Source organism: Equus przewalskii, chromosome 13, assembly GCF_037783145.1.
Source record: "Equus przewalskii isolate Varuska chromosome 13, EquPr2, whole genome shotgun sequence".
NCBI classification, from domain to species: domain Eukaryota; kingdom Metazoa; phylum Chordata; class Mammalia; order Perissodactyla; family Equidae; genus Equus; species Equus przewalskii.
The window spans coordinates 29634093-29650514 of NC_091843.1; the positions used below are offsets into that span (position 1 = coordinate 29634093).

A 16422-nucleotide genomic window follows, 5' to 3' on the forward strand; every position below is an offset into this window, starting at 1 on the left:
TTAATGAAGCCAAGTATTTGAAAGCCGTTAGCTGCAAAACCCACTCTGGAAATATCTATTATTGTGACTTCCTCCAATACTAACTTCGAACCTCAAACCAGAGAGCATGCTTCTTTTTCATCCCTTCCTTTTGTCAGGCAGACCTCCTTACCTTTTTCAGAAGTGACACCATTTCCTGTGACCAGGCAGAAGGGTAAGTCACAATAGCCGTCTCAAACATGTGTGCAATTTCCTTGCTGGAAGTACTGGAGCGAATATGATACGGTCTCTTAAAGGAGAGAAGAAGTTAGAGTCTTCTTTTTTATAGGGTAAAAGAAAAAACTTTTGCTTTGCAAATGTTTCCAAACTAGATTTTCAATCAGTAAAATCTCCATATCATTGTCCAATCCCTTCCAGCTGATTGTTGTGTTGCCCTATGGGCCAGTGTTGCCAGATCTCCTACTTTTTAAAAAAAGATACTAGAAATCTACAGTTTCTTGTAAATGTCAGAATTTGTGAAAGCCAGTAATTCTGCTGGACCAAAGAAAACACTTCTGTGGGCTAAAAACATCTGTGAGATGCTGATTTAGAACTGTTTTGTGAGAAAGCCTATATAAGTTTTAACACAAAATATTGGACAAGTGCTGAGTAAATGGAAGTTTTTAAAAATTGTTATTTAAATGTTGATTATAAAGAGAACCAGAGTTTTACCATACACCTCTTTCCACTTGTCTGAATCATCATAAGTTCAGGACAGAAAGTTACCCAGAAAACTTCAACTCCAGTTCCAAATGCTACAAGTTCCTGGTCCTATGGAGTGGGGTGGCAAATTTTATGATGAAGAAAAAGTTTTTTCATTTCTGAGAGAAGCAGCTTCTGTAGTTTTAACTTTGGGGAAAAGAAATGAAAGAAAACGGTGGCTTCGTTACAGTTTTCACAGCTTTCCACTAGAGGGCAGCCTTGACCTATATTAAGTTCTCGATTTCATAAAGGAATCATTAAGAATGGGATTTTCTCTCTTTTATGTAAACCATGAGCTCCTTAAAGCCAGAGACTATATCATACTCACAGTTTTGCCCGATATCATACTCACAGAGACCAAGCACCTAGTAGGTACTCATTACATGTTTGTTGAAGGAGCAAAATTTCCATATTATGTTAACCAACAATATGACAGTTAATATGGATACGTACTTTACCAAGTGCCTAGCACTTTCAAGATACTTAATAAACGACTGTGGACTGATGAAGTAAACTGGGAGAAACGGAGGAGTTTAATTTTTTCCCTGTCGTAAATCATTATTAAAAGGTAATATAATGTAATTAGATGTTTGAGCTCTGAAGGCAAAAGGATTTGAGCGTTAAACTGAGTCACTCAGTTTCTAACTTTCAATTCCTTCTTCTGTTAAGATGAAGCTACTTCATGGGAAAACTGGACAGCTACATGCAAAAGAATGATAGCAGACAATTATCTTGCACCATTCACAAAAATTAACTCTAAATGGATTAAAGATTTCAATGTAAGAACTGAAACCATAAAAATCCTAGAGGAAAATATAGGCAGTACACTCTTTGACATTGGTCTTAGCCACATCTTTTTGAATACCATGTCTACCCAGGTAAGGGAAACAAAAGAAAAAGTTAACAAATGGGACTACATCAGACTAAAAAGCTTCTGCAAAGCAAAGGAAACCATCAACAAAATGGAAAGACAACCCAATAACTGGGAGAAAAGGGGTTGATCTCCAAAGTATATAAAGAACTCAGACAACTCACGAAAAAAAACCATCAAACAACCCAATCAAAAAACAGGCAGAGGATATGAATGACATTTTTCCAAGGAAGATATACAGATGGCCAACGGACACATGAAAAGATGCTCAACATCACTAATCATTAGAGAAATGCAAATCAAAACTACAATAAGCTATCACCTTACACCAGTCAGAATGGCTATAATTACCAAGACGAAAAACAACAAATGTTGGGGAGAATGTGGAGAAAAGGGAAGCCTCTTACACTGCTGGCGGGAATGCAAACTAGTGCAGCCACTATGGAAAACAGTATGGAGATTCCTCCAAAAACTAAAAACAGAAATACCGTATGACCTAGCTATCCCACTACTGGGTATCTACCCAAACAACTTGAAATCAACCATCCAAAGTAACATATGTACCCCTATGTTCACTGCAGCACTATTCACAACAGCCAAGACATGGAAACAATCGAAGTGCTCACCGACTGATAATTGGATAAAGAAGATGTAGTATATATATATACACAATGGAATACTACTCAGCCAGAAATAAAGCAAAACCATCCCATTTGCAACAGTGTGGATGGACCTGGAGGGTATTATGCTAAGCAAAATAAGCCAGACTGAGAAAGGCAAACACCATACAATTTCACTCATATGTGGAAGATAAACAAACACATGGACAAAGACTATAGTTCAGTGGTTACCAGGGGAAGGGGGTGGGGGGTGGGCACAGGGGGTGAAGGGGCGCACTTGTGCGGTGACAGACAAGAAATAATATACAACTGAAATTTCACAATGATGTAAACTATTATGAATTTCAATTAAAAAAAAGATGAAGCTGCTTCATCTGTAAAATGAACCACTTCATGAGATTTTTGGGAACATTAAATGACATAAGACACGTAAAGTTTTCAACTGAGTGGCTAACATATACCAGACACAATACAGGAGAGCTCTTTTTATTATTATTGACTCAAGGGTAAAAGGGCAGACATCAATGTGAACAGCAAACATCAAGATGAGTCATCAGTAAAGGTGATGTGAGGAAAGGCTTAACTCTACACATGGCATATCAACATCAGATATTCAGGGAGCCATGAAGTGCTGGGAGTTGACCCCTAAAAAGGAGAGAGTCTGAACTTCATGTTCTTATGAGGTCTAAAAACACTTGCCACATATCTTCTCCCCTCAAGACTGAATAAAGGACCATAGCAAATTCATCTGTCTCAGTAACAATATAGTAGAAATGCCCCGTGTAACTCAACATCAGAAAGGGAGTGCTGGCCACTTTATCAGCGTTTACTGACCCTTCACCAGCCGAAGGGCGCTACATGTGAGCCCTTCCACGTATCTCATTCTGAGCTGGGCAGCTTTGGCATACTCAGGCTTCTAGGGTTATAGTCACGTACACATATATTTTTTCTTTTTTTCTAATTTTCTTCTTTGATTCATTGCTGCTTCTAAACCTACTGTTTCTTAGTCATCTAAAGACACAAAATGATTTGATAAATGAATAAATTAATTGATGAATGCCACAAGCAACTGGTTTAAGAGTGTTTTTTTCATTTACTTTAGAAGGTCATATGGCTGCATTTAACATTTTTTTTTAAATCCTCATGGCCTGTCAACTTATTAAAAACAAACTGCCTTTATCTTACACAATGACTTATTTTTCTAGCTCTAAATTTTAAAAATCCATATTAATTCATCAACTACTAGAATTATATATTTCCTCACTTACCAAATATTTACTGAATGACTACTATGTTTCAGCACCTCTGTTGAGCATTGAGGATACAATGAAGTTCAACACAGACATGATTTCTACATTGGTGGAGCCTATCATTTACTTAGGGAAACCACAAATAGTTATGTAGATTGTACATACACACACACACACACACACACACAGACATGAATGGAATGCATGCTATAAGGAAAAATTACAGTGTGCAATTACAGGATATATCAAACCACTTTATGGCAGCATACAAATTGGGTGAGAATATAAAGAATGAACACAGTAGAAAAGGTAAAATATTAGATGGGAGAAAATCTTGTGATTATGGTCATATTTCAGGAGTAAAAAAGCAAAAGAGTTGCAGCTAAGAATGTGCAATTAGTGCAAAACTATGTATGTACCTATCATAAACTAATATTTATGGATAATACAAAAGTAGAAAAGATATAGACCTTGCCTTCACAATGGCAATGACAGCTGGGAGACAGACAGATGACAGAGCAGGTTAATGACTAAAGGACCCACGCATCACCACCGAGATCAAGCTCAGAACCATGGGGATGTTTTCCAGCACATTTCTCTTTGAGGCATACATTTTCCTATAAATAAAATTTCTAAGCTTAGGAGGAAATTATTGTTTAGCACCCTTCCTCTGTGGTTTAGTTGACAGTTGTAATTAAATGTTGGTATTTCATTTCTTCTGATTAGCTATATTTTGAAACATAATTACACACAGCCTAGTTGGTGATTGTTTCCTAGAATGTGTCCAAATTGATCTGTAGTGACTTGCTCCTCCATTCATTCCATATGAATTTGTTATGTACCTATTTAAAGCTAAATACTGTGGATAATATAAAATTACATAAGATACATGCTTTGCCTTCAATGAATTTATAATCTAATAATATAGAAGAGATAAAAACATAAAAATTAATATACCTGGAAAAATTTACAAAGGCATTACATTTATAAAATGGATTTAACCCAAAAAATAAAATAGATTTAATCGTTCTGATGTAGAAAGGTCTACATTTTATCTTAAGTGAAAAAAAGTCTCAACAGAAAGGTAAAGCATAATTCTATTTTTGCTAAAATGACAACACTAATGTACATATATGTGTCTGTGAAAATAGATTATCCTTATAAGAACAGAGAAAGTTTGGAAGTGAATACAGCAAGCTGTTAATTCTGGAAGGTGGCACTGGAAGGCCAAAGGAGTGTTTAATATTTTAATTGGGAATTTCTTTTGCCTTAGAGGATGTGGCTGATTTTTACTCTCATTTTTGTGCTTTTCTATATTTTCCAACAATTTTAAATTCATAAGGGTCATCAGAGAGATAAAATACATAAATATTTGGAAGAGAGAGATACAGATCACTTCAGGTACAGAGATCAGAGAAAGTTTCTTCAGAGAAGGTGCCACATTGTCGTGGGCTGTAAAGAACGGGTAGGATTTGAATATCAAAAGATCTGGAGAAAGGCCTTCCCCACAAAGGAAATTTGGGATAGTCTAATACTATGTCCTTTCTTGGAAATGATTAATCTACATTAGATATAAAGATTTTGAAAAGTCTTACAATTAAGACCCATCATTCACTCAATTTAACAATTCCCAAACATATTTGAAGAATGATTTTTTAAGAAGACCAAGGTTTCCCTTGGGAAATATCTCTACAGGCAAAGGAACAAGAGGTAATAAAGCCCAAGGGATGCCTTGAGAGAGGAGAAGTCCAAAAGGCCCAAGTGAGTTCATTAGAGTCAGGGTCAATCAACTGAAGCAGGATCTGAAAAGTTAAGCTGCTTCTAAAAGGTAACGAATGCCAAGCTAAGGCATCTGAGACTCGGTGAGTGTGTGTGTGTGTGTGATATGAGGCACTGGGAGCAACAGCATTTTTTTTGACATGAAAGGTCAGATCCGTGCTTTAGAAAGATGAATCTGCATTCCCATGTTCATTGTAGCATTATTCACAACAGCCAAGAGATGGAAACAGCCTAAGTGTCTGACAACAGATGAATGGATAAAGAAGATGTGGTACATAAAGAGAACAGAATAATGGAATATTATTCAGCCATAAGAAAGAAAGAAATCTTGTCATTTGTGACAACATGGATGGACCTTGAGACTGTTATGCTAAGTGAAATAAGCCAGACACAGAAAGACAAATACTGCATAGTACCATTTATATGTGGAATCCAAAAAAAAATGGCAAACACAGAAACAGAATAGAAAAGTGGTTGCCAGGGCCGAGGAGTGGGGGAAATAGGGAGAGGTTGGTAAAAGGGTATAAACTTTCATCTGTAAGATGAGTAAAGTCTGAGGGCTTAATGTATAACATGGTGACTGTAGTTGACAACACTGTATTGTATAATCAAAATTTGCTAAGAGAGTAGGACTTAAATGTTCATAAACATATACACACATATATATACATAAAATTCAGCAACCTAACAGTAATTCTTCTTCACCTTTTCAAAGCAAAAAAAAAAAAAAAGAAAAATGAATCTGACAATGTTGATACATCAGATCACAAGGAACTACCATAATAATAAATAATATGGATATAAAATAATGTGAGTGGGAGAAAAAATATTTTCTTAGCAAAATTCTTCCTAGGCATTTTCTTAGTTTAAGAAATGTTTCTTTAAAAGGAAACTACTCTGATTTGCCCCTGAACCCAGAACCCAGGAGCCAAATGACAGACAGGAATCCAACGAGACAGGGCATGAATTGTGTTGTATTAATAATTCACACTCGCCTTGGGGAAGTGTGCCTGAATTAGAGTCCTGTACTGTGACTCCAAAATGATTTTCTTTAAACAAATATATTTATACAAGACATTGAGCGAGGCATATTGATTTTCCCTCTCTGGGAGTTTATAATATCCATATTATTCATTTAATTTTATCTGCCTAATTTAATGTTAACTCACAGGCTGGGTCCCATATGCAGGAGAGTGAATTACCGTGTGCAGAAATCTCAAGGGTTGTGATCAGCAGCACATGGCAGAGTTGCTTTCACCTCTCAAACAAACTGCTTGATTTTTAGCAAAAAATCCATCCTTTCCTTCTAAAAATGGAACTTGCTGGAAGAATAACCAAAGAGAAATGCAATTCTACTGTACCCGGCCTCTCAACAGCTCATATGCCGTCACTCCCAGGGACCACCAGTCAACGGCAAAGGAATAGCCTGCTTCTCTTCTGGAGTTGAACATCTCTGGTGCTGAAAAACACAGAAAAGTCAGGTCAGTTTTACTCTCTGAGACATTAACAAATCTGTTTTCCCAACATGTTCCTCCAAAGGCAAATTACCAGGGTAAAGGGTTTAAACACTTTTATGGGTGTTTATCATCCATTACTAGATTGCTCACAGCAGGCAAAATGTCTAATTTTCTAATCTCTCTCAGTAGCATCATTCATCAACAACACACACAGGCATGCACATGCCTTAATGGACAAATTCTTCTCTTATTGAGACCATGCACCTATTGGATCCCATGAGTCCTCAGATGTGTGGCTGACCTTGAAATCAAGAACTCTGACAAGATGCTATTTGTTGTCTTGATTTGGAAGGTTTGGCTAAAGGACCTGAATCTGTATTACTGTTGCAAACAATGCTCAGAATTCAGTGCAACGTACATTGGATTGCTCTCCATCTCAGTCATCTGGAAGAGGCAAGAGCAACATTTGCGGCCTGCTATTGGGGGAGAGGGAGGGGGAAGGAGGGAGTTGGCCCTCTGTGACAGAGGTTTTACATCAACTGTGGGGCACTGACACTTTGTAACAGAGTTCTTTGAATTGACTCCAACAGAAGGTAAAGCTACAGTCATTTTTACCCCCAGTGGAGACCCCCCAGTTGTGCATTCTCTAAGTACTTTGACACACCATGGCTGAACCTCCTACATACTCTTCCAAGAATATACCTGACCCCTGAGGGGTGGAATGAGGAAAAAGAAGCACAAAGCAAGGGCAGGTGTCTTATCTGCCTGCTTACCACTCATTCTTAAGAGTCCAGCATGGAACCTGGCACTTAGAGTCACTGAGCAGAAATTTGTTGAATGAATGAACAATACTGAATCAATTAATCAAGTAATGGTTAGAGTCATGCTGTCTGGGTTCAAAACCTGCCTTCACCACTTATTGTGATCTTGAAGAAGTCAGGTGGCTGCATCTGAGAGTCCTCATCAGCAAAATCAGAATAAGAAGAAGGCAATCTTATAAAGGTGAGAAATTAAGTGAGATAATGCATGCCAAAATCTCGGCACAGTGCCTGGCACCTGGAAAGTGCTCAAAAAATTAGCAACTCTTCTAGAGAGGCAAACATCCATCATAATGGGAACTTTACCTAGTCAAAAGCTACACACTCTCAACCCAAGACTCTGGTAGTAAGGTGCTGGCTCTGGACAAAGGAATTGGCGTGATGTGGGGCCTAGGCAGACAGGCTTGCCCTGCCCAGTGCACTCAAGGTCTAAGTAAAATCCTGTGGACAACATCCAATTAGAGAGGTGGAATGTTGACATCCCAATGCCCAGGATTGACCCCGACTGTAAGAGCCAACTGTAAGTAGGCCTCGTTCCCTAGTGAATTCACCTTTCATGCATCACTGCACTCCTCCTGCAAGTCACAGCTCCCATGCAATTTGGGAGATAATGGCTCTGACCCCATGGTACCCTACAGACTGAATGGAATGGACTAGAGTTCTGCTTTCCCTTATCAGTATCTCACAGCAAGTCATCTCAGATAGTCCCCCAGGTGACAGGTGACAGACATCTCACAGAAGCTGCAGAGAACTTTAGGAATAAACAGACCATTGTGCTAAGAAAATACCTAACAGAATAAACATTATAACAGCTGTGTATTCTGTCATTTTGGACCATCCTCAGAATTTACGAGTATACTTTCTTCTCCTCTGCTACTCATGCTATTTTCTGGCATGAAGACATTTAAATATGCATTCATTCATTCAACAAATATTCACCGTGTGGTAGGCACTGAGGAATTCTGGTAGAAAACTAAGAAAAAATATCATGGCAACATACAGGAGCATACCAGACGGTAATTCTTTGAGCCGTCAAAGAGCCGAAAACCCAGTGTGAGGGGATACTGAGGGTTTTGATTAACCCTTCAAGAGGATCCCCCTTCTAGGAGGGATGAGGGACTAACTTTCCTTCAAAAGAACCATTATTTTGTTTATTTTTTGGTGAGGAAGATTGGCCCTGAGCTAACATTTGTTGCCAATCTTCCCCCACTTTTTTTTAAAGATTGGCACCTGAGCCAACAACGGTTGCCAATCTTTGTTTTTTCTTCTTCTTCTTCTTCTTTCTCCCCAAAGCCCCCAGTACACAGTTGTGTATTCTAGTTTTGAGTGCCTCTGGTTGCGCCAATCTTCCCCTTTTTGCTTGAAGAAGATTATCCCTGAGCTAACATCTGTGCCAGTCTTCCTTTATTTTGTATGTGGGATGCTGCCACAGAGTGGCTTGATGAGTGATGCGTAGGTCTGCACCCAGGGTCTGAACCCACAAACCCCAGGCCACCAAAGCAGAGTGCAAGAACTTAACCACTACACCACCAGGCCAACTCCTTTTGTTTGTTTTCTAAAGTATTTCTATACCTACATTTAGAAAAGTAAATAAAACAGAGAAGATTTTAACAAGTAGTTATAAACAAATGGCCACGTAACCATAACACAGGTCATGAGGTAGAATCTTGACCCCATAATCGTGTCCTGTCCTGTTCACAACCATAGAAGTAACCATCACCTTGAATTTGTGTTAGTAATTGTCTTGCCTTTCTATATAGATTTACTATCTATGTACACATGTCTAAGCAATACTCTAGTTTTGCCTATTTTAGTAATATATATGTTTATATATATATGTGTGTGTGTGTCTATAGCATATATACATATATGTATGTGTGTATATATATAATATACATGTATGTGTATGTGTGTATATATATAAAACATATATGTTAAATCCTACACCATGGTTTCTTTACTGTCTTGCTTCTCTTTGCTCAACATTATGTGTATAAAATTTACCTAACTTGCACATAGTTTATTCACATTCAATGCTATATGAATATACTATAATTTACCTATCTATCCTATTGTTGGCAGTCATTTGGCTTCTTTTCAGTTTGGGAGTATTGTGAACAATGCTGTCATGAACATTTCTGCAGATGTAAGACCCTGATAAGTCCACACATCTTCAGGGTACATTCCTGGGAGGGCAACTTCCGGGGGTGGGCTGCATATCTTCTTGCATACTAGATAATGCCAAACTATTTACCAAAGGGGTTGTACCAATTAACACTATGACCAGCAACATATGAGACTTCCCTTTCTCAACCTCCTTATCCACACTTGATATTAACTGATCTTTTGCTGTGTGGCAATCTAGTGAGTATGTAACGGTCTTTCATTGCGGTTTAAATTGGCATTGCCCTGATTACTAATAAGCTTGACCACATTTTAATATGTTTACTAGCTATTTAGATTTCCATCTTTTGGTTTTCAGATTTTAAAACAACTGGACAGTAGATTCTGGTCAGGATGTAAAGAAAGGGCCTCAAAACTAATATAATAAATTTAATAAAACAAATTTAGTAATAATTTAATTCCAGAAAGAATTTCTGGAATTTACAAAATGATCCTAAATTTCATCTACAAAAAAAGTGTGAATAATGAAAGTTTTCTGAAAAAGGATAGACTTGCAACCAATGTATTAAATTACATTATAAAACTACAATAATTAAAATTGAAAGCCACAGAATATATATGCCAGTACATAAAGATACATAGTTAATGACGAACAAATTTCAAATCAGCATGGAAAGGATCTTATTTAATATATGGTCTCGAAACAATTATTTAATAATCTAACAAAAATAAAGTCAGATCCTTACCATGTATCTTCAGTCAGGATAATATATAGCTGGATTAAAAAAAAATTAAACTATAACAATAATAAAAATATTAGGTAACCACATCTAAAATCTGGAGGTAAGAAGTTCTCGCTAAGAATAGCATCAAAGGTAGAAACTATAAAGTATAAAAACTAATGGTTTGGATGAGTCAGAAAAATAGTCCTTTACGTCAAAAATGCCATAAGAACAACAGCAACTAAAAAGGAAATCATATTTATAACACGATACACTAAAATTTAATATTGCTAATTTCTAAAGGGCAAGAATCCTTTATATAACCAATAAGAAATATCAGAATAGGAAGAAAGTATTAACACCCTAATAGAAAACGGGCAAAGAACGCGAAGAGGCAATTTACAAAAGAAATACAATTTTAATATCATAATGAGGTACCGTTTTCACTTATCTTTTTGGGAAGATTCAGATATTGATACTGCATGCAGCCCTGTGAGGATGCAAAGAGATGAATATCTTCCGACACTTCCGGTGCAAATGAGTAGAAATCAACAGTGAACTTTCAGGAAGGAAATGCAGTAACATGGATACCCTTTGATCAGGAATTATTTGGGAACGTATCACAAGGAAACAATTAAGTTGCAGGACATATTTCTGCTACCAGGATTTTCCTCACAAATTTATATTTCAAAATGAGCAACAACCTAATGTTCAACAACAAAGAATTGGTTAAATAAATTTTGATGCAGCCCTCTAATTCTGTAGCATGGAACCATTACAAACGATAGTGACATATATGGGCGTGGAAAAATAGGCAGAGCGTTAGTTGTCAAGACTCAAGCTCTGGAGTCCAAGAGAAGCGGGTTTCAATTCTGGCTGAGGCCTGTTTATTGACTAGAGGCAGAAAGGCAGCAGAGCAGAGTTAGGAGTTGGCGCTCTGACATCAGACCCTGAGGGCTGCATCCATAGCTCAACCTTGGGCTAAGCTCTTACCCTCTTATGTCTTTAAAGTGCGAATAACAATAGTGCCTGCATCACAGAATTGTTTTTTGATGTAATACTTATGTATTATGTAATGTAATGGTGACGTACTACGTAAGGTTTAAACGTCCTAATACACACCCTTAAAACAGCGCTGGGCATGTAGGAAGAGCTCTGCAAATGTCAGCCATTATACCTTCATCATCATCACCATCACCATCAACGCACCAGGCTGCAGACGTTTTTAGACTTGGGTTTAACTTCAGGCTCTAGAAGTCACGTGCTGTGTGCTTATGATCACATCACTCTCTCTCTAGGCCTGATTTGCTTTTAAGTTTATGAAATCAGAACAGTAAAACCTATTTCAAAGGGTTGCTCTGAGAATTTCACATTATAATAAATACTAAAAACTTAGCAAAGTGCCTGAGACATAATAAATGCTGACTACAACACGCCTATTATTGTTCGCATTATTATATTAGCAAGTGAGAATTTAACTGACAAAATTTGGTACGATCCACCTTTTAAAAAAATGTTCATGTGTTTGTGTGCGCATAGAAAAAAAGGTCTGGAAGGAAACCATAGATATCTGCAAGTAGAGGGATTAATTTAATTTTTCCTTTGCTTATCTGCATGTTACACATTTTCCATGGTGAATTTGTTTTGTTTTTAATTTGGAGGAGAAGAACGTTTTAATTGGTTAAGCTCTAAGTGATCTGGATTATGTCCACACAGACACAGGAGCAGAGAGAAGGAAGGACTGGAGTGAAGGGAGGGCGCATGGAGGTAGGAGATTATGAATGGGAGGTGATTATGAACTGGCAGACTGCTCATCCTCCCACTTCCAGAGCCAACGAGCTGCTGAATAATATGCTCAGCATCTCATATTAGTAGATGTTGTATACTCCAAATTATTGAGAACATAATTTTTAAAAAGAGAAAGCAGACTTCATCCATGACACCTCTCCCAAAAATCAAAGCCAAGGGCAACTTCTGGATAAAGAGACAGCGATGACAGTCAGATATTCATTTTTTAATAAAACAAACATTTCTAAGAGTATGGCCTACTTAAATTGGCTTACACACATTTAAAAACCACAATAATTTTTTTTTTTAATTTCTCTCTTTTGCAGGGAGAAGCTTGATTTTCTGAAGTCAGACACAGCTTGGTTTAAATATAGGCTTTTTCAATTATTAGCCATGTGATCTTGGGTAAATCACTTAGCTTCTTATTTTCTTTATTGTAAAACTGTGATAATTACAGTCTGCCTCATAGAGTTGTTGAGAAAACATAAATGAGTAAATGAATGTAAAACATTTAACACATTGTCTGGTCCATTGAAGACTTTCAATAAATATTAGAAATTGTTAATTATAAGGCTGAAGGTGGAGAGGCACAGAGAACCCTGACGAGATTCCAATTTCCTAGCTCTATGTTGTGAAAAGACTAGAAACGCCAATTTTGAGGAGAATTAAATTATACGGATATTGTACTTAAAATCACTGGGGAGAGACAAGAAAGGTGGCCTCCATTTACTCCTCTCACCATGGAAACCAGGCCTAGAAAACCCAGATGCACATTTCTGATTTGGCTCCAAGAAAATAGCCCATAATATGGAAACCCAGGAAACCTGCGGAATAAACTCGTCAGACCAGCAGGCTTGAATATTCCTTTTTATCATTTGAGTATCGTGGGTTTTAGGCAGAAAATTGGCTGAATTTTATGTGCCCATTATTTTAGAGGTGACAAAAGAGATTTTTTTCCCCCCACTGGTAATTGGAAGCCAGGAAATTTGCAGTTGTTCAAATATCATATAAAATAAGGCTCATTTTTACCCATAGAAGATTTCTTTCTCTTGGAAAGTAAGTAACCCTGCAAGTAGGGTTGTTTGGTTTTGTTTTTTGATTTTTTTCCTTCCCTCTGTTTAGTTACAGGAGGAAGAGAATGAAATATTAAAAGAAAGTGGCATTGCTCTTGCTCTTGATTTCAAGTTCAAATACTTTGCCTGGGAATTACTCTGACCATATTTAGCCAGCACAATTCATTCCACTCCTGATTTAATTTCACCAGTTTCACCAGCAACATCACCTGCTTTAAGCATTTCAGCTACTTGGGGTAGAAGCATGAACAGTTTTTATTCTTCTGTGATCTACTAACAACTATGCAGTGTCTAGCCTCCCATTCTTGCTGGGTAGGGGGCACCCTTAATGATAGCTCAGTCTGTTACCTAATAAATTTTAATCCCTTTTACTTATTAGAACATTTACTTTAGATAATTTAATATTCAGCCCTGTGAATTTTAAAACGAATCTCATATATGATTCAAAGCTCCGCCATCCCACCCAGTTGGAGTCAGCCACCTTGGTGTGGAGATGGACAACCAAGCTGCCCTCACCTTTTTCCTAGAGAGTAACATTTGTTTTAGAACACCAAAGAGGCAGAGGGATCCTAACAAAAACGCCCTGCCCCTGCTCCAGGGTAATCTCTCCTTAGTTGCTTCTGAGAGCTGACATAGCTCATGGTCTGTGGCAGAGCTTCTCAACCCTGGCTGCATGGTATAATTACCTAAAGAGCTTCTAAACCGTCCTATGCTTGGGTGCCACCCCCAGAGATTCTGATATAGTTGGGCTCTACTGGGACCGGTGTTGCCTTCAGTATGCCATGATGCTGACAGGAGCCTCCATCCCTTCCAGGCTGCACCATCTGGGCACTGGAGGGGCCCTTGTGAAGCTGGACCACATCCTCTGGCTAATCCATGCACCCCCAACCCCCAACACATACATACTCACACACTGCTGCAACTCTCCATCTCTTACTGCTGTGGTCCCCAGCAAAACTTGACTCCAAACTCATCAACCTGCCATGGCCAACTCACACTCTGTTGGTTCAGGGACCAGTCAGCAAGGACAGTGACTAACAGACATCAACCAAGAATGGGATGCCAGGTGCCTCTTCTCACAGTTACTCACAGAACACAGCTAATTCTCTTGAGATCTGACTCACTCGCCTGAGGAACAGCAGGGAGAGGGGAGGAAGAAGGCCCTCCTCCTGTATACCATATTACCCCCAAAGGGCAGCAGGCCCTTTATATTTCTGGCGTGGATGGGAGGTAGGGCTAGCTCTGATGGAACGGTGTCTACACAGAGATGGTGCCTCCAACAACAGAAATTAGAATTGGTATTAATTTGTGACTGTTAACACAATTAAATGTGACACCTAGTTGACAATTTTGACACCTAACCCTACCCTTTTAGTCATCCTCTGGGTAAATTTTTAATCTTCAGGCAAAACCCTCATCTTTACAAAGGAGAATTCATGGGATTGTTCTGGATAAAATGAAAACTAAAATGATAGCTGGAAGGCATTCTGTGAACTTTACAGCCTTATGCATGTAATGGAGTATTATGTAAATTATAGTTATAATAATACTTATGTCATTGATTACCATCCTACAGATTACTGCATCTTATTTCTTTGTATGATTGTATTTTTTTAAGCTCCTCTCTCTAGAAGCTAAGTTCCATGGCCTGGAGACCTTGTCAGTTTTGCTCACTACAGGGTCACCAGCAGCTGGCACAGTGCCAAGCACACAGAGGCAATTAGTAGACATTTGTTGAACTAATTTAAATTTTTTGTTAGGAAGTGGGTAGAAGCTGTCCCAAATAACTCATAAAATCCTGTTTTCCAAATATAATCAAGAGCCCTCCTGAATCAAGATCAGATTGAGTGCTTGCTAAATTGAGAACCTTGAGGCTCATCTCAGACCCATGAAATCAGAAGCTCCCCAGGTAAAGTCGGAGGGGGACCTGGCATTTCTAGTTGCAAGTCTCTACTGTTGATTTGACCCGAAATAAACGGTGTCCACAGGAATGAAAAACAAGTCTCGCTCATAGTCACTACAGCCATTCACGAAGCCCGTACCCATGTAAGGCTTGGTGCCAGCCACGGTGGTGATCCGCATCTCCCTGGACACCATCGCGGCAATGTTGAAGTCTGTGATGTGCACGTGCCCTGGCAAGAGAGAAGGACCACAGAGAAGGTTAAGTCCCATTCAACCCAGTGGCACAACCACGCTTCTAACTAAAAGCATCCGGAAGCTTAGTCTGTAAAGTCTTGTATGCCAGTTGCAATCGGGTACAGGCAGTAAAAGCTCAGTTCGGTAGTCTGTCAAGACCAACACGGTCTTCAACCAGCAGCCCTCCAGCAGGCAGAACACGACATGCAAGGGGGAATGTCTGATTGTAAATCTGCAGTTCAACCTCAGAAAGTTTTCACCTTGACGGTTAAGAGCTCACACTCCAGTAATTCTTAGGCAATTTTTGTTGGCAACATTTTCAGTTGGTATAACCTGTGAGTATCAACAGGGAGGCAGCCAAGAGTTATTCAAGGTAGCAAATTTCCGAGCTGTCTCTTAGGGGATCTTTCTTTCTTTCTTTTCTTTTTTTTTTAAGAGACAAACATTATTACTACAAAGCTGACATGAATAGGGATATATACATTTATTTCTTTGCCAAGAAAGAGTCTTTTTTTTCTGTTTTTCTGAAATATCATTAGTATTTTTCGTCTGATAGTTCAGGTTGTCCTCTATCGACCTCCAATAAAATAACTTATCAAGGAAAGGCAAGAGAAAAAAGTCAAGTTTTATTTATAAAGAGGCTGTATAAAGAGTTCTAGAGTGGCAGCCACGAGGCCTGAGACCTGCCCGGAACTCTGCTCCTAATACATCACAGACTTTAAGTCCTTTCCTGTGTTGAGCCTTAGTTTCCCTTTATTAAAAAAAAAAAAAAAAAGGAAGGGGTTGGCTAGATGATCTCCAGCGTCTCTCTCAGCTCTATCGCTCACGGCGACAAAGTGCGGGTCTAACATTAAGTTTGGTAGTGAGCACCCCCTACAAAGAGCGTTAGGACCCTTGCATTTACAGCAAGGGGGGAAAGAGTGGTACTAGAAGCTCGGGCATACAAATCCGCTATGCTTGCTCTTGGCGTGAAAGTCATATGCTTTCAGAGGATCTCGAAGTGTTGGCATTTCCATTTACACGCTTCTGGGGTTTTGATGAGATATGGCTGTAACCGGAGGGGA

At 38.6% G+C, this 16422-nt stretch overlaps 1 protein-coding gene across 1 annotated transcript in view; it reads right to left on the reverse strand.

Moving 5' to 3' along the window:
• STK32A (serine/threonine kinase 32A) overlaps positions 1-16422 on the reverse strand; it is a 114314-nt gene that overhangs the window by 10936 nt on the left and 86956 nt on the right. The window contains exons 7-9 of the mRNA XM_008523193.2: positions 15265-15354; positions 6602-6699; positions 152-268 (exon numbers count right to left, since the gene is read on the reverse strand). Of these exons, the coding sequence (XP_008521415.2) occupies positions 152-268; positions 6602-6699; positions 15265-15354 (305 nt within the window). The remainder of the gene's footprint in view (positions 1-151; positions 269-6601; positions 6700-15264; positions 15355-16422) is intronic.